Consider the following 24,808-nt stretch of genomic DNA (forward strand, 5'->3'; position numbering starts at 1 on the left):
AGCCACTTTTTTAGAACCTGAGGAAATAAGTCTTTGGGTCCAGGGAATTTGCAGGCTTTTCATTCCATTGATTCTTCTAGTACTTTTGCTTTACCAATATGAATTACAGTATTCTGATTTCCTCAATTAGCCTCTCAGTCCTGTTTATTTTTGGCTTTTTTTTTGCCTTTTATTGTAAAGACATAGAAATTTTTTTTATGATTAGGATTATCTGCAGTTTTACCATCCCATGAGTGATCAGTGCTTCAAGTCTACCTGCATTACCAGGACTTTTTCTTTTTGTTCCTCCACCAGATCCAACAGAGAATGTAGAATTTGTGTTCCAGCCGAGTGTTTTGAAGGAGTCAGACAATGTATCAATGGAGTGTAGATCCGATGGAACATCAAATGTTGAATACACCTTCTACAGAGTGCTGGTGAGAGCTTCTCTGCTGGCAGTATTACATCTGTACCTCTTTAATTAAGAGAACCAGTTGAACTGTTTAGGTTCTGAATTTCTGAAGACCAAAAGTTTAACTAAATCATCTGATAGAGCGGATTATAAAAAAATATTTTTGAAGGTGATGTTTTAAAATAGTATGTTAAAGCACAGGTTTAGAAAGGAACTGAGACAGTGGGTGAAATTTTCTCATTTTTAGACAGAGTGATGCAGCTGGCCCTGCTGTAGAGGCATTCTGGTTTTCACCAGCCATATTGTGCACACTGAAAGTACATTGCAGATCTTTGTTTTGCGAATCTTCAAATTCTACTTACCATCTGGAGTACTGTGTGCAGTTTCGGTCTCCATACTGAATAAATGATATATTATAGGTGGTATAGTGAAGGTTCACTGTAATAGTGATCATGAAACCAAGGTTGATTGTTGTTAAGAAGAAACATCTACTTCATTAAGAAGGAAATCTGACATCCTTACCTGGTCTGGTCTATATGTGACTCCAGACTCACAGCAATGTGGTTGACCCTTAAATGTCCCCTGAAATAAGACAATAAGATGTAGGACCAGAAGTGGGTAATTTGGCCCATTGAGTCTGCTCCACCATTCAATGAGATCATGACTGATCCGATGTAATCCTCAACTTCACTTTCCTGTCTTATCCCTATAACCGTGACTCCTTTACTGATTAAAAATCTGTCTATGTCAGCCTTGAACATACTAACTGACCCAGTGTCCATAGCTCTCGGTGGTAAAGAATTCCCCAGATTCATTACTCTCTAAGAGAGGTGAGTCACCTGATAAAGGAGCAGTGCTCCGAAAGCTTGTGATTCCAAATAAACCCGTTGGACTTTAACCTGGTGTTGTGAAGTTTCTTCCTGTGCCCACTCCAGTCCAATAGCAGTATCTCCACATCTTTTATAACACTCAGCTCTTTTATCCTTTCTATCAAAGTACATAACTTCACATTTTCCTCCATTATATTCCATTGGCCAAATTTTTGCCCACTCACATAACCTGTCTATATCCCTTTGTCTCATCCTCATTTGTCTTCCCATCTATTGTTGTGTCATCCACAAACTTGGCAATAGTACATTCACTTTCTTCATCCAAGTCATTAATATATATGGTAAATAATTATGACCCCAGCATGGATCCCTGTGACACTCCACTAGTTACACGTTGCCAACCTGAAAATGCACCTCTTATTCCAACTCTGTCTTTTGTCAGTCAGCCAATCCACTATCCATGCTAATATACTACCCCCCACATCATGGGCTGTTATTTTGTTAAGTAGCCATTTGTGCAGTAGCTTATCAAATGCTTTTTGGAAATACAAGTATATTGCATCGACTGGTTCCCCTTTATTATCCTGCTCGTTACCAGCTCAAAGAATTCCAATAAATTTGTCAGGCAAAATTTCTCTTTCCTGAATCCATGCTCACTCTGCTTGACTATATTATGCACTTCTAAATACTCTGCTCTTACATCCTTTATAATAGACTCCAACATTTTCCTAATGGCAGAAGTTAAGCTCAGTGGACCATAGTTATTTGTTCTTTCTTTGTCTTCCTCGTTTTTTAAATAAAGATGTTACACTGACATTTTCCAATCCTCTGGGACCTTTCCAGAATTTGAGGATTCTCGGAAGATTACTACCAGTGCATCCACTATCTCTGTAGCTGCTTTTAATATCCTGAGATACAATCCATCATGCCCAGGATATTCAAGGAATGAACTCCCACCCTAACAGCAGTGTGAGTGTACCTAGACCACGTGAACTGCAGTAGTTCAATTAAATACTCACCGCCACTTTCTCCAGGGCAATTTGAGTTGGGCAATAAATACTCACATCCCATGAACAAAAACTTTAAAACATTTGAGAGTATGCACAATATACAGTGAACAGTAATCTGACCAATATAGCCATTATCCTGCAAGATAGCTTTGATGCGTTCCATTTCATTCACCAAATTTGCCAATAAGGCCAATCTTCTGGCACATGGAGCTGTAAGAATTCCATATTGACCAATGAAGGTAGACCTTAGACAGTGGAAGAGAATATATTAGCAGGTTTCTTAACTAACACATCAGGGAATGGGAGCATGTTAGACTACCCCATTTCAAAGGTGAATTTCAGCACAAATGTCATGGATTAAGATATGTAAGAGAAGTCTTGCACGTAGCTGCAGATTCAGACATAGCAAGCATACCATCTACATATTGGAAGAATGCAAGATGTATGAGGTTTGGAGCATTCAAGGGAAAACATGTGAGTGGGAGCTGGGACTAAGGGATTCCATGGTAACGCTATTATCAACTACGTAAGTTCTAAGTCCATAAATTCAATGAATACAGGTTCAGAAAATGATAGCATATTTAGATTGCCATGATATAATGATATGGTGCAAATATCTATGGCTTCCTTGAGAGGTATATTAGTAAATAGGCTGGCAATATTTAATGAGCGCATAATCAGGTGTACAGTTAACATTCCTGACAGCATCAGTGCTGTATCCATCAAACACTTGCTTAGCAAAAGTAATCCAACACATGACTTTCTGGGTATTCTTGAGGTTAGGCAAATGGAACTATCTTTATAAAAATAATTGTGTTTTTTTTGATGAACAGGATGGAGAAGAGGAGATCCTTGAAAGCACTGGTAACACCTTTGAACTTAGTGGAGTGCAAAGAATGGACAGTGGTGTTTATGGCTGTAAAGTGCTGGACTTTGATGTATTTCATAAGGATTTTACTGCAAACAAGACAATAACAATCAATTGTACGTATTTGTTTTCTCTTCCCTTTTCCCCTTCATCCTTTTCCAATAACACATAACTGGGATTCAATGCTACAGGTGCCAGCTTCCCTATAATATGCACACATTAGTAATTATTCTTCGTGTATCCCTAAGAATAGGGGCCAAAATAGGACCAAAAAGATGCTTTGCTGATATCACTGACTTTCAAGACTTCTCACAGCATATATTGTGAATGTGCTGACAGTTTCCAAGATGTACTAAAAGAACAGGCTGAATTTCATTCTTGTGAGGAAAATGTAATAAAAATTGAAAGTTTGTACAATATTGTGCAACATTGTAATGCTGTTACATTGTAACATTGAAACATTGAAAACCCACTTACATTTTTAAATGTAAAATTTAATTTATAAATTAAAATTAATGGCCTCTAAAAGATAAATCAAGAATAGATGGGGAGACATTGGAAAAGATATGAGGCAATTTTGTTCTGTTCATTCTGTTCAGTGTTTTCATCAGCAATGTTTATAGTATTCTGTTATAAGGGACAGCTTCATTGTACATTTGGTCATTTCTAAAAGGTTTGAGTGCTCATTTATGCAGGTACATTTGTGAATTCATTAACATGCCCACCGCCTTGAACAATGGGGCTACCAGTGGTACATGGCAGTGCATTCCCCCACAGGCAGTGTTATGGCTTTGCACAGCTCAACAAATGATCTCAAAGGTATGGTTAGAAGACACAAAGGGCATCTGTCCCAAAAGTTAAATAGGATGAATTCTAACTTTAGACAGTACTTTGGAGCTAAGCTAAGAAGGACCAAAGGGCCCATCATTTATGCTCTAGAACTCCAAATCTGCAACAGAAGAGCTTCTCTACATGCAATATCCAGGCCAATAAGCTGTGGCGAAAAAGGGAAGTCATTGAAGGGAGCAAGCTTCTGACCTTGCACTAGTTCATTATCAAGTCCATTGAAAGAGCAGTCAGCCACACTTTTTACTAAAATTATGCACACGAGGACCCGAATTGGTAGCTATCAATGAGAAAGTCAGCCGCATTTGAATTAATGGCAACACACATGTATAGACCTGGCTGAAGTTTAATATCCATCAAATAGCTAAAAAAACAGACACTGGGCTGAATTTTAGAGTGTCAACTTGGGTAGGAAAAGCGATTTGTAGCTCGCCAGGTGCATTACTGATTTTTCCCAATGAATTTAAATGATCTGAGAAAATAATCCTGGTGGCGGGTCCCATAATGTCATGGTTGTAGAGCTGCTCCCCCTGCAATCTTGGCTCCTGACAGATGGGTGCCATTTGTAAAGGATTCCCTGACATAAAAAGGATGAAAATTTAAAAAAAGAACCCCTCACCCGATGCACTGTAGAAGTTATTTGGAACTCCCTGAATCTCTGTCATTTCTGCTCACCAAAAACAGGTGGAAAATGCTCTTCGTGATCTTACCCAATGCTTTCCAACGTATTTGAAGCACTCCCAAAATGTGTTTCCGCTAATTACTACTTTTGGAACGAAGGGTGAAATTTTCTGGCCATGCCACAAAAGTGGAAAATCCCATCCAAGGTCAACAGACCTTTGCATGGTCCACTCCCCGCCCACTACAATTCACGTGGCAGGTGGGATGGGAAAATTCCCCTCGTGGTCATTTGTTGTAACATGGGATTTTTGACATTGACCTGAGAGGACAGAACAGGGTCTCTGTTTAATGTCACTTCCAAAAGACAGCATTTTTGAAAGTGCAGCACCCCCTCACTATTGCGTTGGAGTATCAGACTAAATATTTGTGCTCAAGTCATGAAATGAGACTTGAACCCACCAATTTCAGACTCGAAAAGTAAGAACGCTAGCCAGCAAGCCACAGTTGATGCTTAAGGATGCCACCTGTTAAAGATATTAGTTGGAGGCAGGGTATGAGAATGAGTACGAATACATCCAGATTCACATTAGGATGTTGTTCGTCCATCGTCATCGATGAGGACTTTGACACAATTAGTCATTTTGAGGCTGGTTGCAGTGTGTCCAAAGATGACTGATCAGGCCAATTCGGGCATGGAATGTCCAGGCACATACTGGACAGACTTGTGTAGACAGTGTAGTTGTTGCACTGGTGGCTCTGGACTTGTGCAGCTCACGCTTAAGTTGTGCTTCAGCAATACACCTTGCTTCGTGAGCTTGACAGCCTTTGTGGATGAGGCAGTGTCAGGTAGGGCAGTTTTGTGCCAGCGTTTCCCAGGTGGTCGTGTCAATGTCAAGCGACTTCAGGGAGGCCTTGAGTGTGTCTTTGAAACGTTTCTTTTGCCCTCCATGCGAGTGTCTTCCAGCAGAGAGTTCCCCAAAAAGGAGCTGCTTGGGTATGTGTCGTCTGACATACGGATGACATGACCTGCCCACTGGGTCTGCAGTCTCATCAACAGTGTATGGACTGATGGTAGACTTGCTCTAGAGAGAACTTCAGTGTCTGGTACTTTGTCTTGCCATCGGATGCGTAATATTCTGCGAAGACAAGTTATGTGGAAATGATTGAGCTGTCTTGCATGCCTTCGATACACAGTCCACGTTTCACAGGCATACAGGAGGGTAATGAGTACCACGGCACTGCAGACCTTCAGTTTTGTTGCTGGGCTGATTCCTCGATGTTCCCATACAATGGAGCACAGTCTACTGAAAGCAGAACTTGCCTTTGCTATTCTGCAGTTAACTTCTGTATCAATAGTCACTGCTTGGGAGAGGGTGCTGCCAAGATAAGTGAACTGGTTCACTGTCTGTAGTTTCTACCCTTTGATTGTGATTATGGGTTCTGTGTATGGTGCATGAGAAGCAGGCTGGTGCATGACTTCGGTCTTTTTAATGTTGATGGTGAGTCCAAAGTTGTCACAAGTCATGGAAAATTTGTCCATACTGACTTGCATCTCTGGCTCTGAGCCAGCATGATGTGGGTATGCCGGCGTTGGACTGGTGTAAACACAGTAAAAAGTCTGACAACACCAGGTTTTAGTCCAATAAATAGGTTGGACTAAAACCTGGTGTTGTCAGACTTTTTTCTGAGCCAGCATACAGTGCGCAGTCATTGGCAAACAAGAAATCTCTCAGAACAGTCTCTTTCACTTTGGTAATAGCTTGAAGTCTCCTCAGGTTGAAGAGCTTCCCATCCACTCTGTACTTGAGGCTGATTCCAGCAACACTGTCCTGGAAGGCACCATTCAGCATGACAGTAAATATCATGCTGAACAGTGTGGTGCGAGCACACAGCCCTATTTGACGCCTTTGGTGACTGGGAATGCCTCAGAGGATTCTCTGCCATCCAGTACTCATGCCATCGTGGAACTGGTGTATCGTCTGAATGAATTTAGGGGGGGCAGCCAAACTTTGACATGATCCTCCACAGGCCTTGTCGGCTTACAGTGTCACAGGCTTTTGCAAGGTCAACAAAGGTTGTGTAGAGCTCGCGATTCTGCTCCTGACACTTCTCCTGAAGTTGGCGCGCAGCAAAAATCACGTCAGTAGTCCCATGACCTTTGCGGAAGCCACACTGTGACTCTGGAAGCAGACCCAGCTCCAGATGAGTGACCAGATGATTTAGCAGGACTCTCGCGAGGGTTTTTCCTGTGATGGAGAGCAGCGAAATTCTTTGGTGGTTGTCGCATGCTTGCCAATTGCCCTTCCTCTTGTAGAGGTGTACGATGGAAGCATCTTTAAGTTCCTGAGGAATGGATCCTTGCTACCAAAAAGATTGGAACAACTCAGTGAGCTTCTCAGTAAGTGCAGGACCAGCAGCTTTATAGATCTCTGGGGGTATGGCATCTGTCCCTGGGGCTTTGCCTCTGGATAGTTGGCTGACAGCTTTCATGACTTCGCCTACTACCGGTGGATCATTCATGGCGCTGTTGATACCAACCTGAGGAATCCTGTCTATTGCCTCATCGTTAATAGATGATGGTCAGTTGAGGACGGCTTCAAAGTGTTCAGCCGATCTCTTCAGGATCTGAGCCTTCTCTGTAATGAGAAGGCAAATGTCTGACAAATTTACTGGAGTCTTACTAGAGTTCTATGAGGATGTGTCTAGGGCGGTGGATAGAGGAGAGCCAGTGGATGTGGTCTTTCTGGATTTTCAGAAGGAGTTTGACAAGGTACCTCACAAGAGGTTATTGCAGAAGGTCAGGGGGCATGGAGTTGGGGGTAGGGTGTTAGCGTGGATAGAGGACTGGTTGTCAAATAGGAGGCAGAGAGTGGGGGTCAATGGGTGCTATTCGGATTGGCGGTTGGTGACTAGTGGGGTGCCCCAGGGGTCGGTGCTGGGGCCTCAGCTATTTACCATTTGTATAGATGATCTGGAGGAGGGAACCGAGTGTAGGGTGTCGAAATTTGCTGATGACACCAAAATTGGTGGAAAGGCAAATTGTGCGGAGGGTGGGGAGAGTCTACAGAAGGATCTAGATAGGCTGGGCGAATAGGCCAGGAAATGGCAAATGGAATTTAATGTTGGCAAGTGCGAGGTGGTCCACTTTGGTAGGAATAATGGTAGGAACGATTATTACTTACGTGGAGAAAAACTGCAGCAGGCGACGGTGCAGAGGGACTTCGGGGTCCTTGTGCATGAGTCGCAAAAACCCAGCCTGCAGGTGCAGCAGGTGGTCAGGAAGGCGAATGGGATGCTGGCCTTCATAGCGAGGGGGATTGAATATAAAAGTAGGGAGGTCTTGCTGCGGCTGTATAGGGCATTGGTGAGGCCGCAGCTGGAGTACTGTGTGCAGTTTTGGGCGCCGTACTTACGCAAGGATATTTTGGCCTTGGAGGGAGTGCAGAGGAGGTTTACTAGGCTGATGCCGGAGTTGAGGGGATTGAGCTATGAGGAGAGGCTGAATAAATTAGGCTTGTACTTGTTAGAGTTTAGAAGAATGAGGGGAGATCTCATTGAGACGTATAAGATGATGAATGGGATGGATAGGATAGAGGTGGAGAGACTCTTCCCGCTCAGAAAGGATAGTAGGACTAGGGGGCACAGCCGCAAGATAAAGGGGGGTGCGGTTTAGAACGGAGTTGAGGAGGAACTTCTTCACTCAAAGGGTGGTGAATCTCTGGAATTCTCTGCCCATTGAAGTGGTGGAGGCTACCTCGCTAAATATTTTTAAGACGTGGGTTGATGGGTTTTTGATAAGAGAGGGGATTAAAGGTTATGGGGAGAGGGCGGGAATGTGGAACTGAGCCACGACAGATCAGCCATGATCTTATTGAATGGCGGGGCAGGCTCGAAGGGCTAGTTGGCCTACTCCTGCTCCTATTTCTTATGTTCTTATGTTCTTATGAGAGTTGTACCATCCGTACTCAGGAGGGGGGGAGCTCCCAAGAGATTGAGGTCCATAGAGAGTGTTGAGGGCTTCATAGAACTGTTTCAAATCATTTCTGTCAGCGTATCCCTGTATTTCATCTGCCTTGGCACTCAGCCAGGCATCCTGCATTTTACACAGTTTATTCTGGACTGTTGTGCAAGCACTGGTAAAAGCATTTTTCTTGGCAGCTGAAGATGGGTTGTTCTGACAGGCCCGATGAAGACGGTGCTTTTCAGCAAGGAGAGCCTATATCTCCTCATCATTCTCATCGAACCAGTCATGGTGCTTGTGGGTAGAGGGCCCAAGCATCTTCAGCACAGATGTATGGATAGCATCCTTGAAGTGTTCCCAGTCGTCCTCTGTGCTGCCTGCGAGGTGTAGGTCAGCAAGCTTGATTTCTAAGTCTTCAGCCAGTGCTGAAGCTATGCTAGGGTTCTTTAGCTTGGCCGCATTGATTCTTTTCTTAATTTTGCTTCCTTGTGGTCGCCTCTTGGGTCTGATGCGGAGCCTCATTTTGGAGACAATGAGCCCATGATCTGTCCAGCAGTCAGCACCACACATGGCCTTGGTCACTCTGACATCCTGCCTGTCTTTTCTCCTGACAATGACATAGTCAATAAGATGCCAATGCTTAGAGCGGGGGTGCATCCAGGAGGTCTTGTTACGTGTAGGCAGACGGAAGGTTGTGTTGGTGAAGAGGAGGTCATGTGCTGCATAGGTCTTCATTAAGAGTAGGCCGTTACTGTTACACTTGCCCACTCTATGCCTCCCAATGACTCCCTGCCACATTGCAGTGTCACACCCTACTCTTGCATTGAAATCACCAAGCAAGATCAGCTTGTCAGTACTGCTCACTACTGATAATAGGGCATCTAGTTCTTCGTAGAACTTGTCTTTCATCTCATCCGGGTTGTTCATTGTGGTGGCATAGGTGCTGATCAGGGTGGCTTGACTTCTGTTCTGTAGCGGAAGCTGTAATGTCATAAGCTGGTCGTTCACACCCTTGGGTAGACTATCAAGTTTCCGAACAAGGTGACTCCTGATAGCGAATCCAACTCCAGCATCACAACGCTCATCACTGCCATGACTGCTCCAGAAAAAAGTGTATCCATTTCCAGTTTCAGTCAACTGACCTACGTTGGCAAGATGAGTTTTGCTCAGAGCTGCAATGTCAATGTTGTATCTTGCAAGCTCTCTGGCAACTAAGGCTGTTCTTCTCTCTGGTCTGTCTGCTGTAGGGTTGTCCAAAAGTGTGTGCATGATCCAAGTGCCAATGGTGAGCGGTGTCACCTTGTGTTTTATTTTGTTTGTTCGACCTCAAGATGGGATCCCTGCCATCCGCAGTAAACTGGTCAGGGTATAGTGAAGCAGGCAATGTTTAGGGCACCTTTTCTAGCCCCTTCCTCATTCTACAGAGGCGAGCAGTGCGTTCCTGAAGAGGACTGCTCAGTCGCCCAGGTGGGCACTGAGCTCCACTACTGCTTCGGTCAGCAGAAAACGACCATTAGACCTGAGCTGCCTGCGTGCAGGTTCGTGACTACAGCTCCCAGTGTATCCGCACCTGCTGCTTTGTCGCTTGTCCATCGCCACAGGACTTCAAGGGTTGAACAGGACACATGATGATGATAATGGTGTCAAAACCAGCGCTTTATTTCGATTAAAGTGAGGGAGAGTTGCGCAGCATCAGCCTCACTCTTTCTTCCCAATTCCCATCTAGATCCAGTGGCAAGACAAGAGTCAGGACGGCTGGAGATGGGACCAGGTGCAGTGGATGACCAGGATGTCTTCTGTGTCTTGTCCTGCTCTTCGCATTCCATGACAAAGAACAACACAGCACGGGAAACAGGCCCTTCGGCCCAATGAGCCCACGCCGCCGTCCCACTGTCTCAGTGACCTATTCATGATTTTAGTCTACGCCTAACGTGCGAGGATCAGGGAGGTCCAATTTAGGGACAATTTAGTACCCAATCAATCAGCCTAAAAGCACATCTTTGGGGGATGTGGGAGGAAACCGGAGCACCCGGAGGAAACCCACGCAACCACGGGGAGAACGTGCAAACTCCCACAGACACAGGCCCAAATCCATGTGTCCGCACAGCAACAGAGATAGTCTCTGAGCTGTCATGTTGCCCTCGAGATGGTCCAGTTTAAGCACACTAACGACATGAAGCAATAGGCAACTCCCGAAGCAACGTCCAAGAGCAGCCCACTACAACCTGCCGCATGCATGCCCCTTGCTGGACTTAAATGCCTGTGGAGACAAAAAAATTCATTATTAAACAGGCAAAGACTAACATCCCTGAGGCAAAACGTATTCCCAAGCCTACGATGTTTAGTAAGGCCTACTATATCCCCCTATATGTAGCCCGCTCATATGGCTGTCTAAGTGACTCTTAAACAACCCTAGCGTGCCTGCTTCCACCACCTTACTCGGCAGTGCATTCCACACCCCCACTACCCTTTGCGTGAAAAACTGCCCTCTAATATTTGTCTTATACCTAGCCCCCCTCACCCTAAGCCCGTGACCCCTCGTTCTATCCATTTCTAATAGCGGAAAAAGCTTACCACCATTTACTCTATCTATCCCCTTCATAATCTTATAAACCTCTATTAGATCCCCCCTCAGCCGACGTCTCTCAAGGGAAAACAGCCCAAGTTCATTCAATGTTTCCTCGTAAGACAGCCCTTCCATACCAGGCAACATCCTGGTAAATGACACTTGCAGAGACTGCCTTCTTGACCATTGGACTTTCCATTGGTCTCGTCCGCTCAATCTGCCAGACTCTGTCTTGACAAGCTGGGATAGACATCTCCCTATCTCACCGAGGGTTGAGTCCCATCGGCTACAATCACCTGGTTTAGCCGGCTTGTCGAGGCTGTTGCCCGGGGTGTGGCTGCTGTCGCGTGCAAACAGTACGGAGAGCCACAGGTGAGAGCTGAGTGCCGAGTGGGGACAAAGGATGGACAAACTGCCCTAAAAGGACGCGACATGTTCTCCCACCAAAGGTACTACCCCTCCCTGACACCCCATACACGACCCACGTGAGTATATGGAGAAACATGTTAGGATATGGAGAAACACAATTACAGCTAGGATTCCATACTTCAAAATGATAGCACCATGATTTGTGGGTAACGGTAGATTTGTGCTATGTTTGGAGGGTACTGGCTATACATTTACACTTTAACTCCTTGTGAGAACTGCTTTTTACCTTTCACTTGCAGTTGTTAATGATTAAGTTGTGGCTGTTCTCCTAGGAAATTAGATAAGAAGGATCATGTTGTAATTAAGATGATATACTTAGACACAGAAGATCTGAGTCCAATCAACTTTGTGTGGAAAGGTTTAATAATCCCATGTGAGCTGCCAACCTTGCTTTTTTACCAAGCCAAGATCTCCATTAGTTGTTAAATCAATTGTTCACATGGGAAGAAAGTTAGCTTGAATTTCTATCTGCTAAAATAGGGCAAAGTGGATTTTTTCAGTGACTTGGTGTCAAGATTCTTGAGCATAATACAGGGTTTACACAAAAGTTGGATACCAAGGTGGTCAAAAGAAATAGCTCCAAATAGAATGTGTCAGTAAACTATTTTACTGTTTAGACATTGAACCAACCCTGATGCTTTTGCTACCCAACATGATAAAGGCATGCTCAAAAGGTCAGGATTAGGGACCCTGGCTGATTTTTGCCTTTCCAGCCCATGGGCACCCTTACTGGCTGAGACTATTTAACTTCCGCAGGACAGGGATTGGACTTGGCATTTTCTGCGCTATTTTGCTCAATACCACATTGGAAGCTATAGTCACTCGGTGAGCCATCAGGCATGCCACAGATGGTTTGTGTGCTGAAGGGTCAAATTATTGTTTTATATAAAAAGTAAGAGTCACAGAGCTGCTTAATCAAGTGACAAGTATTGAATTTCTTTTCTTTCTTGCTGCTTTCCAACAGATCTAGATTCTATTAAATTGGAACCGAAAGGACCATATACTTTTATGGTGGGTGTCAAAGATAAAACTATACATTGTAGTGCGGAGGCGTCAGAACAGACATCTGTGATTTGGAAAAAACATAAGGTAGGTGTAACACAATAGAATAATTCTTGGAAGAACCTTTGCAATTAATTTCTTCTTTGCATAATGTTTAGTGGAACATTCCAATAATCCAATACATACCTTTGAGCAATTTCCCACATCTTCTGTTTATTAACCATCTCCTGATTGCTCCTTTAGAAAACAATCAGTTCCGAAAATGTGCTTCAGCTGCCAGTGGTCACATTTGATGATTCTGGAACGTACACCTGCGAAGTTACTGTCAAGAACATTCCAAGCTTGAAACGACAAAAATCCATCGACATTATAGTCAAAGGTATGAGCAGTTAATCAGTAAACTCACTCAGTATATCCCCTGTGCTGTGCATGCATTATAACTTGCTCTGATACATCACCCTTGACACCATGATATAAATCCACAAATTCACTGAAATACACACCCCTTACTGTAATACTCTGATGTGCCTCACACTTCTCACAGTATTACTTTAGATATATTCACACTGCTCAGTGTAACATTCTGATAAATCCCACACCTCTCACTGTAACATTGATATATCCAGACTGCTAACTGTAGCACTCCAAACTACTTAGAGTCATTGGGCCCAATTTTACCAAAAATTCACGATAAATTCAGGCGTTGGGCCTTTAACGCGATCTGCACCTGAAACCGAGCAGATCGCGACTTTACTGACACCCGATTTGAATGCGGATCCGGATTAGCATGCATTCAAATCGATTTAATGAACCGCGTGCCCAACTCAACCACCAAATCCCATTTTACCGTCTTCAAGTCCGTTCTGGATCCGCGCTGTAAGCAACCTGCAAAATAAAAATCCGAAGCCGATTTTTATTCTGCAGGGGAACGTCCTCCTCGACCATCTTTTGCAGACCTCCCACTAACCACCCCGACAAGCCCCCCTCGGCAGAACCACCCTCCCCTCCCAGGATTGGATCCTCCTGGAAGTCAGGCCCGCCTCGGTTGAGCACATCCCCAACCTACCTCGATTGCTGGTCTCCCTCCACTATCCTTCTCGGCCATCTTCAGTCCTTCGAGAGCCTGCAGCATCCTCCTGGCCACAGACTTGGAGCCACAGCTAAAGTGACCGGGTTTCGCACCGTTCCACTGGCGTCCGCCGGGGAAGGAGGGGTCTCAGATAGATCTCTAATGGGGGGGGAGGAGGAGGGGGCTCAGATAGATCTCTAATGGGGGGGAGGAGGGGGCTCAGATAGATCTCTAATGGGGGGGGAGGAGGGGTCTCAGATAGATCTCTGATGGGGGGGGAGGAGGAGGGGGCTCAGATAGATCTCTAATGGGGGGGGAGGAGGGGTCTCAGATGGATCTCTGATTGGGGGAGGAGGAGGGGGCTCAGATAGATCTCTGATTGGGGGGGGAGGAGGAGGGGGCTCAGATGGATCTCTGGTTGGAGGGGAGGAGGAGGGGGCTCAGATGGATCTCTGGTTGGGGGAGGAGGAGGGGGCTCAGATGGATCTCTGGTTGAGGGGGGAGGAAGAGGGGGCTCAGATGAATCTCTGGTTGGGAGGAGGAGGGGGCTCAAATGGATGTTTGGTTTGTCGGGGGCAGGGGGCTCCGCCACCACTCTGCGGGCAATCCCTCCTCCCCACTAGAGGAATGAATCCCTCCTCCCTCTGTGGATTCCTACGGCCATGCCATCCCACCAAACCTTCAGGATCAAGCGATTCCTCGCTAAGAAGACAAAGCAGAACTGGCCGATTCCACAGTGGAACCGCATGAAAACCGGCAACAAGATCAGGGGTAACTCCAAGAGGAGACACTGGAGAAGGATCAAGCTGGGCCTGTAAAGGGATACACTATCACTGGTACATCACCAAACACAGCCATCTCTCCTGCTCTCTTGCCCCTGCAGGGAAGAGTAATCTGTGGCTGGTAGTGTACCAGTGATAGTGTATCCCTTTACAGGCCCAGCTTGGTCCTTCTCCAATGTTTCCTCTTGGAGTTACCCCTGATCTTGTTGCCAGTTTTCATGCGGATCCACTGTGGAATCGGCCAGTTCTGCTTCATCTTCTTAGCGAGGAATCGCTTGATCCTGAAGGTTTGGTGGGATGGCATGGCTGCATGTCCACTCTGGGAGGAGGGATTTGTTCCTCTGGTGGGGTGGAGGGATTGCCTGCCGAGTGGCAGTGGACCCCCCCCCAGACAGAGATCCATCTGCGCCCCCTCCTCGTCCCCCAACCAGAGATCCATCTGCGCCCCCTCCTCGTCCCCCAACCAGAGATCCATCTGTGCCCCCCCACTACCCCCAGAGGATGATCTGTGTCAGCGTGCCGCTCTCTGCTTTCTGCTCCTTTTTTCCTGCACCTGGTTTTAATGATACATCACACGAACAACTAAGTATACGTAAGTCAAATCCACACAAATGTAGTCAGGAACAGGAGGCACAGAATTAATGTGAATTGGTATTGTCTAATTAACATTCAAAGTATTTTCTCTTTGCATTTAAGCCATGTAATAATAGAAATAAAAACAGGAATTTTTTTCATTCCCTGTATCCTTCCTGTAGAAACATATTTTAATAAAACAAATGGAGTCGATCATAAATAAAAAACACAACTTATTAATGATATTGTAATAATATGTGCATTTGTCAAAGTTCCACTGGTGTCAACACCAGTCAAGCAGTCCAGTGATAGTTGTTTCTAAAATCCAAAATTTTGAAAACTACTTCTTCATCCAGAATTTGCTCTAACTGTCAACTTTAAGTTCATCTTCAAATTGCTCCTCTTTCGTTCTAGCTCTTTTGGGAACACGTTTGCGCAATCTTGCTTTCCTTTCAGCTTCTGACAGAAGGGAAAATCAACTGGCATCATATTAATTTTTTTAGGCTCCTTGTATCAGATATTGATAGTGGACCCATCAGGTCGAACCACCAAAACAGGATACAGCCTGGCATAGACCTGTCTTCAAAAGCGAACTACTGATGTTCTATTGGAATTGTTCCACCTGGGTACGCTGACACAGGATACACAGCGGGAAGCAATCGTTCAGAAGGCACAAACCGCCACAGCTGCATGCTCCAGCCCAGCGCCCGGGCGAGCTGCCGCCGATTTTTTTTGAACTGCGCATGCGTAGTTCAGAGATCCGAACGGTTCAGCAGGCTAAGCCCCGCCCACAGCGTGGATTGGATCGGAGCCGGCAAAAAGCATAGAGGCGCGCTGGAACGAGGATTCTGGGCTTGGATCCATATTACGCCCAGATCTGGCCCTTAGGGCTCCAATTGATAAAATCAGGCTCATTATGTCACAGAAAGATGTCATTTGCCCATTGACTCCATGCAGGCTCTCCGTAGTCAGTTTCTTTTCTCCGCTCTATCTCCATAGCCCTGAATGTTTATTTCCCTCAAATATCCAATCAATTTCCTTTTGAAATCATTTGTCAAATCCGTGGTGGTGAGGGTGGAGATTTCATGGGGGAGGTGGGGTAGGAACATAGGAATTAGGAGAAGCATTAGGCAAATTCAGCCCTTTAAGCCTGTTCCACTATTCAATCAGATCATGACTGATCTCTCCCTGTCTCAAATCTACCTCCCTACCTGTTCCCCAATTCCCCTTATCCCTTTTTTTTATTAAAAATATATCCAACTCTTTCTTGAAATCATTCAATTATTCAGACTGCACTGTGCTATGGGGCAGCAAGTTCCACAGACTCACCACCCTCTGTGAGAAGTAGTTCCTCCTTATCTCACTTATAAATCTGCAGTCTTCCAACTCATACCTGTGACCTCTTGTTCGAGATTGCCCCATAAGAGAAAACATTGGTCTAGATTTACTTTATCAATCACTTTTAAAATTTTATATCCCTTGATCAGATCCGCTCTCAATCTTTTAAATGCCAGAGAGCATAAGCCCAAACTGTTTAGTCTCTCCTCATACGTCAACCCCTTCATCCCAGGAATCAATCTGGTGAACCTCCTCCGAGCTGTCTCTTGCTGCAACTGTACAGGGTACTGGTGAGGCCACAGCTGGAGTACTGTGTGCAGTTTTGGTTGCCACACTTACAGAAGAATAGATTGGCCTTGGAGGGAGTGCAGAGAAGGCTCACTAGGCTGATACCGGAGATGAGGGGGTTAGCCTATGAAGAAAGATTCAATAGATTGGGTCTGCTCTCTTTGGAGTTTAGAAGGCTGAGGGGGGATCTTATAGGGACTTACAAGATAATGAAGGGGATAGATAGGGCAGAGGTCGAGAGATTCTTCCTGCTTAGAAAGGATAGCAGGACTAGAGGGCACAGCCTCAAAATAAGGTGGGGAGCAGTTTAGATCGGAGTTGAGGAGGAACTTCTTCACTCAAAGGGTGGTGAATCTCTGGAAATCTCTGCCCGTTGAAGTGGTGGAGGCTACCTCGCTGAATATATTTAAGTCACGGGTAGATAGTTTCTGATAGACAAGGGAATTAAGGGTTATGGGAGAAAGCGGGAAAGTGGAACTGATCCACTTCAGATCAGCCATGATCTTATTGAATGGCGGGGCAGGCTCGAAGGGCTAGATGGCCTACTCCTGATCCTATTTCTTATGTTCTTATGTTCAATGCCTCCTCAAATAAGGAGACCTCAAATAAGGTTTACTTAGATAGGCACATGAGTGAAACAGGGATGGAGGGTTATATAAGACGGTTTTAAAAAGGTCAGAGCCTCAGGTCGATACTGGAAATGTAAGAGTACATGTTAATGTTTTTGTCTCTTTTAATCCACAGGTGTCGGTCCACCTTGTTGTCAAACGAGGGGCATGCACACGGTGGGTGGTGCGTGGGCTGCTCTTGGATGTTTCGAGAGTAGCCTAGTACTTCGTGTCGATGTGTGTGCTTAAATCTGGACCAGCAGACGGGCACCACAACAGCTCAGTGACTATCACTGCTAGCTGTGCAGATACATGGATTTGGGCCGGTGTCTGTGGGAGTTTGCGCATTCTCCCTGTGGTTGCGTGGGTTTCCTCCGGGTGCTCTGGTTTCCTCCCACACCCCAAAGATGTGCTCTTAGGCTGATTGGTCTACCAAATTGACCCTACACTATTCTCCCCTGAATCTGGCTACAGTAGGGGTACCAGTCGCATACACACGGGGCAAGGTAGGTGTAGGAAAATGCTTTAAAATGGCGGCGCGGGCTCATTGGGCCGAAGGGCCTGTTTCCCGTGCCGGGTTGTTCTTTGTTCAAAACTGATCTCACCAACATCCTATGCAATTGCAATAACACTTCTCTATTCTTATATTCCAATCCCTTTTCAATAAATGCCAACATCCCATTTGCCTTTTTTATTACATGTTGCACCTGCATACCAACTTTCTGCGACACCCGGATCCCTCTGCCTAGACGCATTTTGAATCTGCTTTCCATTTAGGTAATAATTTGCCTTTCTATTTTTTCTGTCAAAATGGACAACCTCACACTTATCCATTAAGCTCCATCTGCCAGATTTTGGCCCATTCTCCCAGTCTATCTATATCCATCTATAAAATCATCATATCCTCTTCACTGCCTGCTTTCCCACCAATTTTATCTGCAAATTTTGCTATGTTGCACTATGTCCCTGCTTGCAGGTCATTTATATAGATTGCAAACAGTTGTGATCCGAGAGTGACCCATGTGGCACCCTGCTAGTTATGTTTCACCAACCAGAGAAGGACCCATTTACCCCGACCCTCTGCTTTCTGTCAGTTGCCCAATCCAATCCAGTACTCTATCTCTAGTCTTCTGCGATCTTGCCTTCTGGATCAGTCTTTGATGCAGCACCATGTCAAACGCCTTCTGGAAATCCAAATGTACCACATCCACAGGTTCCCCACTATCCACTTTGCTGTTTATGTCTTCAAATAACTCAAGCAACTTTGTCAAGTATAATTTATCCTTCAAAAAACCATGCTGACAGTGGTAGATTGAGCCTTGTCTTTCCAAATGCTCATTCATCTCCTCCTCAATAATTGATTCCAGCAGCTTCCCTACCAGAGGTCAAGCTAACTGGCCTATAGTTTCCTACTTTTTGCCTCTCTCCCTTCTTTGAATAAGGATGTCACATTGGGTGATACAGTGGTTAGCACTGCTGCCTCACAGAATCAGGGCCCAGGTTTTAATTCAGGCCTTAGATGACTGTCTGTGTGGACTTTGCACATTCTCCCCATGTCTGCATGGATGCTCCGGTTTCCTCCCACAACCCAAAGATGTGCAGGTTTGGTTGCTTGGCCATGCTAAATTGCCCTTAGTGTCCCAAAATGTGTAGGTTATGAAAATTAGCAGGGTAAATACCTGGGGTTATGGGGATAGGGTCTAGATGGGATTGTTGTCAGTGCAGGCTCAATGGGCCCAATGACCTCCTGCACTGTAGTGGTTCTATGATTCTTCTATGATTCATCCAAATCACTTATATAAATTGTGAAAGGCTGAAGACCCCAGCACTGATCCCTCTGGCACACCACTCATCACATCCTGACAACTAGAAAAAGACCTATTTAAGCCAACTCTGTTTCCTATTAGTGAGGCAATCCTCAGTCCATGTCAATGTGTTACCCTTTACACCATGAGCTGTTATTTTCTGCAATAACCTTTGATGTGGCACTTTTATGAAATGACTTCTGGAAATCTAAGTGCAGTAGATCCATCAGTTCTCCTTTATCCACAGCACATGTGACTGTAGAACTCCAATGAATCCCAGCACAGAAAGCCATTCGGCCCATCAAGTCTGCACTGACCTAACCAACACATCTTTGAACACTAAGAGGCAATTTGGCATGGCCAATCCACCTAACCGGCACATCTTTGGACTGTAGGAGGAAACTGGCAACCAGGGGAAATCCATACAAACATGGAGAAAACATGTAAACTCCATACACACATTTACCCAATACTGGAATTGAATCTGGGGTCCCTGACGCAGTGAGACAACAGTGCTAACCACTATGCCACCCTTCAAAGAACTTCAATAAATTGGTTACAGATGATTTCCCTTAACAGAAAACCATGTTGACTCTGCCTGATTACCTTGGATTCTTCAATTACCCTGCTATTTAATAACGGTGTCCTAAACTTTCCTTTATAATAGATGTTAAGCTGACTGGCCTGTAGTTTTCTCCTTTCTGTCATCCTCCCTTTTTGAATAAAGGAATTACATTTGCTAGAGATGTGTGAATTGATGCAACTAGGACCAGACCAGATTTGGTTGTAATGACTTTAGTCCAATTGACTGCTTGCATTATAGACTTATATAATACTGAATGGTCAAGGTGCTAAAATACTGGAGAGCAACTCAAACTAAGAAAATGTATTCCAACAATGGACAGTACCCTCAGAAAATAAATTCTTCATAGAATCATGGAATCCCAACAGTGCAGAAGGAGGCCATTTGGCCCATCAATTCTGCACCGATAACAACCCCACCTATCCCTGTAACCCCACATATTTATCCCACTAATCCCTCTAACATACGCATCCCAGGACACTAAGGAGCAATTTAGTATGGCAAATGCACCTAATCTGCACATTTTTGGACTGCGATCTTTAGATCTTTAGACTTTGTGGAATGAAGTTATTTGTATGCATGTAGCACCCCAGGAATTGAGCTTGCATTTTTCTTCCTGCAGGATCACCTGAAGTAAACTGCATGAAGAGGACATTCTACAAAAAGGAACCTTATGTTAACCTGACTTGCATATTCAAAGGCAACCCAGCACCAAAGGTTACATGTCTGGAAAGTGATCGAAAGAAGGTGCTGGTATGTAAATAGCTTGCTTTACATTATCCTATATGATGAAAATAGTATGGAGGACAGAATTGATTGGGAAGAGATGTCAACATGTCAAAATATGAATGACAGCGACCCGAACAAGCCTCCCGGTTTGAATATTGCTACATTTCAGAAACAGACAGTACACGTAGAAACATAGAAGATAGGAGCAGGAGGAGGCCATTTGGCCCTTCAAGCCTGCTCTGCCATTCATTACAGTCATCGTTGATCACCTAACTCAATAACTGAATCCTGCTTTTTCCCCATACCTTTGATCCCATTTGCCCTAGGTGCTATATCCAGTCGCTACTTGAATATGTTCAATATTTTGGCATCAATTACTTTCTGTGGTAATGAATTCCATGACTTGGACAAAAGCAATCACGATATATGATGCAAAATGATTATTCTGGGATACTGGATTGCAGAAAGCAATTGTCACACCAGGAATTTCCATCATCACTACTTTCTTTTTACCTGGTTCTCTATCTGCTATTGACAGATGCAGGGTCCACGTGGTGGTTCTATGCCAGGGCCCTCACTTAGGCCACCAGCAAATTTGGTTCCATCACAGTTCAATATTCTATTATGAAGGCAGCTAGGGAGCCTAAAAAATTTCAGTTGTGATAGGAAGTGACATTGGGATCCAAGGCATTTTATTGCTGCAATTCTTTTCCACTACTTATTTTTTTGATGACTTTCTCAGTTTTCTATCTTTGACATCTTTTATCGTTTCTGCCCCCTTTTTGTTTTGCTGTTGCAGTTTCTTTCCTCACTTTCCTGGATGGTTTCCTCAGACCAGACTATCCTGTAAGACTTTGCTTCAGTTTATAGGAGGTACGGACTTGCCTGTGGGAATTTGCTTTCATGTTAAAATGCCAAATTACAATAATCTCTCCTGTTTTCTGCTTTCTGTTCTCTCCTTCCATTTTTGTCTGCTTAGCTGAGCATGCCACCTGTTTCTCTATTTATTTCTCTCTTTCAAGTACAAGATGATAAATTAGGAAAAGTAGGACATACAATCACAGGAGTCAGTTCCACCATTTAATCGAATCATTGTTGAACCTACACTTCAACCCCACTTTTCTGGCATATCCTACAATCCCTTAATTCCCTGAGGGGATGCATCCACAGACCTCTGAGGTAGTGAATTCCCAAGATTTACAACTTTCTAAGTGAAAACATTTCCCTTGATCTTTATGAAATGGCTTATCCTGTCACTGAGTCCCTTACAAAGAACAAAGAAAATTACTGCACAGGAACAGGCCCTTTAGCCCTCCAAGCCTGTAATGACCATGCTGCCCAACTGAACTGAAGTCCCCTATCCTTCCGGGGACCATTTCCCTCTATTCCCATTCTATTCGTGTATTTGTCAAGACACCCCTTAAATGTCACTCTCGTATCTGCTTCCACTACCTTCCCCTGCAGCAAGTTCCAGGCACCCACCACCTTCTGTATAAAAAACTTGACTTGTACATCTCGTTTAAACCTTGCCGCTCGCAACTTAAACCTATGCCCCCTAATAATTGACCGCCTTAGTTAAGGTTCTTGAGTTAACAGCAAGGTATTAGATGAGTACCTTGTGTCAGTATTTGCCAAAGAGAAGGATTTTGTGGATGGTGAATCTAGGAAAGGAGGTGTAGATAGTTTGAGTCATGTTGAGATCAAGAAGGAGGAGGTATTGGGGTTCTTAAGAAACATTTAAGGTAGACAAGTCCCTACGGCCTGATGGGATATATCCAAGAATACTGAGAGAGGCAAGGGAGAAAATTGCTGGGACCTTGAGAGAAATCTTTGTATCCTCACTGGCTACAAGGGAGGTACCTATCGACATCGCAAACTACAGGGAAGGTTCCAGAGCATTGGAGAACAGCCAACGTTGGTCCTTTGTTTAAGAAGGGTAGCAAGAATAATCCAGGTAATTACAGGCTGGTGAACCTTACGACAGTGGTAAGGAAATTATCGGAGAGGATTCTTTGAGACAGGATTTACTCCCACTTGGAAATAAGTGGACTAGTAGCGAGAGGCAACATGGTTTTGTGAAGGGAGGTCGTGTCTCAAAGAACAAAGAACAACTCAGCACAGGAAACAGGCTCTTCGGTCCAACGAGCCCACGCCGCCATTTCAACATTGTGAGTCCCCTCTCCACCCATGACCCTTGTCTATGCTTATGGCATTCCACATTGGAAACCAGATTGAGAGGAGACTAATTTAGGGACAGTTTGTTACACCAATCAGCCTAAGAGCACATCTTTGGGGTGTGGGAGGAAACCAGAGCACCCGGAGAAAACCCACACAAGCACGGGGAGAATGCGCAAACTCCCACAGACACCGGCCCAAATCCATGTATCTGCACAGCAAACAGTGATAGTCACTGAGCTGTCGTGTTGCCCAGCATCTGGTCCAGTTTAAGCGTACCTTTTATTCCTGACACAGGAGTAAAATGCCTTTGGATTTACCTTAATCCTGTCTGCCAAAGCCATTTCATGCCCCCTTTTTGCCCTTCTAACTCCCCGTTTGAGCTTCCTCCTACTCTCTCTGTATTCCTCCAATACTCTCTCCGTTCCCAGTTGCTTAGACCTAACGTACATCTCACTAACTTAATCGAGTTTTTCGAGGAAATGATGAAGATGATTGATGAGGGTAGGGCAGTGGATGTTGTCTACATGGACTTCAGTAAGGCCTTTGACAAGATCCCTCATGGTAGACTAATGCAGAAGGTGAAATCGCATGGAATCAGAGATGAACTGGCAAGGTGGATACAGAGCTGGCTCGGTTATAGAAGGCAAAGGGTAGCAGTGGAAGGGTGTGTTTCTGAATGGAGGGCTGTGACAAGTGGCATTCCTCAGTGATCAGTGCTGTTTATAATATATATAAATGATTTGGAAGTGTAACTGGTTTGATTAGTAAGTTTGCGGCCAACACAAAGATTGTTGGATTTGCGGATAGTGATGAGGACCATCAGAGGATACAGCAGGATATAGATCGGTTGGAGGCTTGGGCGGAGAGATAGTGGATGGAGTTTAATCCGAACAAATGTGAGGTAATGCATTTTGGAAGGCCTAATACAGATAGGAAATATACAGTAAATGGCAGAACCCTTAAAAGTATTGATAACAGAAGGATCTGGGTGTACAGATACATAGGTCATTGAAAGTGGCAATGCAGGTGGAGAAGGTAGTCAAGAAGGCAAACTATGCTTGCCTTCATCAGCTGGAGCATTGATTTTAAAAATTGGCAAGTCGTGTTGCAGCTTTATAGAATCTTAGTTAGGTCCCACTTGGAATATAGTGTTCAGTTCTGGTCACCACACTACCAGAAGGACGTGGAGGCTTCGGAGAGGGTACAGAAAAGATTTACCAGGATGTTGCCTGTGTGGAAGGCATTAGCTATGAGGAGAGGTTGGTGAAACTTGGTTCATTCTCACTGGAACGATAGAGGTTGAGGGGTGACCTGATAGAAGTCTACCAAATTATAAGGGGCATGGACAGAGTGGATAGTCAGAAGCTTTTTTCCAGGGTGGAAGAGTCAATTACTAGGGGGCACAGGATTAAGGTGCGAGAGACAAGGTTTAAAGGAGATAAACAATACAGGTTTTTTACACAGAGGGTGGTGGGTGCCCGGAACTTGTTGCCAGGAGAGGTAGTGGAAGCAGATACAATAATGCTTTGAAGGGGCATCTGGACAAATATATGAATAGGATGGGAATAGAGGGATATGGTTCCTGGAACGATAGGGGGTTTTAGTTCAGTCAGGCAGCACAGTTGGTGCTGCCTTCGACAGCCAAAGGACCTGTTCCTGTGCTGTAATTTTCTTTGTTCTTTGTTCTTAAGAGAAACAGCATGTTGTTACTAACTTTGTCATGTCATTTAAGAATTTTCTACTTTCAATTTTCTAAGCTTCAGAAAATATATAACCATTCTACTCCATCTTTCCTTACTGGAAAGCTCTCTCATCCCAAATTCAATTTAGTGAACTCTCTTTCATACATCAAGTATGACAAGGCATTTAATAATGTGCTACACAAGAGACTGATCCAGAAGGTTAGATCCCAAAGGGTTGGAGATAGAGTAGTGGCTTGGATTGAGGATTGACTGCCCTATAGAAAGCAGAGGGTTGGGATAGATTAAACTGCAGAGTTTGGATTCAATCCATTAGTTGTGGGATTGTTTAGCTGTGCTGCTTTTGCTGTCTGGCACTCTAGTAGTCCTGTGTAGCTTCACCAGGTTGAAATCTCATTTTTAGGGATGCCTGGTGTTGCTCCTGACATGCCTTCTTGCACTCTTCATTGAACCAGTGTTGATTCCCTGGCTAGATGGTAATGGTGGAGTCGGGGTATGCCTGGCCATGAGGTTACAGATTGTGGCTGAGTACAATTCTGCTGCTGCTCGTGGCCCACAGCGCCTCATGGATGCCCAGCCTTGAGTTGTTAGATTTATTTGAAGTTTATCCCATTTGGCCACACAACATCTT

The 24,808-nt window shown here is 44.7% G+C and overlaps 3 protein-coding genes across 3 annotated transcripts in view; 2 read left to right on the forward strand and 1 right to left on the reverse strand.

The window, feature by feature from the left end:
- The window catches only part of mcamb (melanoma cell adhesion molecule b), a 244,314-nt gene that overhangs the window by 178,880 nt on the left and 40,626 nt on the right, over positions 1-24,808 (forward strand). Inside the window, exons 7-11 of the mRNA XM_080214585.1 lie at positions 295-416; positions 3,065-3,215; positions 12,487-12,611; positions 12,768-12,903; positions 20,193-20,323. Coding sequence (XP_080070711.1) covers positions 295-416; positions 3,065-3,215; positions 12,487-12,611; positions 12,768-12,903; positions 20,193-20,323 — 665 coding nt within the window. The remainder of the gene's footprint in view (positions 1-294; positions 417-3,064; positions 3,216-12,486; positions 12,612-12,767; positions 12,904-20,192; positions 20,324-24,808) is intronic.
- Positions 14,256-14,411, forward strand: LOC145359812 (large ribosomal subunit protein eL39-like). The gene has a single exon (XM_080214590.1). It carries the CDS (start codon positions 14,256-14,258, stop codon positions 14,409-14,411), a length of 156 nt encoding a protein of 51 aa, XP_080070716.1.
- On the reverse strand, positions 14,520-14,692 carry LOC145359811 (large ribosomal subunit protein eL39-like). Its single transcript, XM_080214589.1, has one exon. The coding sequence runs from the start codon at positions 14,677-14,679 to the stop codon at positions 14,524-14,526; it is 156 nt and encodes a 51-aa protein (XP_080070715.1). The 5' UTR covers positions 14,680-14,692; the 3' UTR covers positions 14,520-14,523.

The sequence above is a fragment of the Carcharhinus amblyrhynchos genome, chromosome 29, assembly GCF_965287045.1.
Source record: "Carcharhinus amblyrhynchos chromosome 29, sCarAmb.v2.hapA, whole genome shotgun sequence".
NCBI classification, from domain to species: Eukaryota; Metazoa; Chordata; class Chondrichthyes; order Carcharhiniformes; family Carcharhinidae; genus Carcharhinus; species Carcharhinus amblyrhynchos.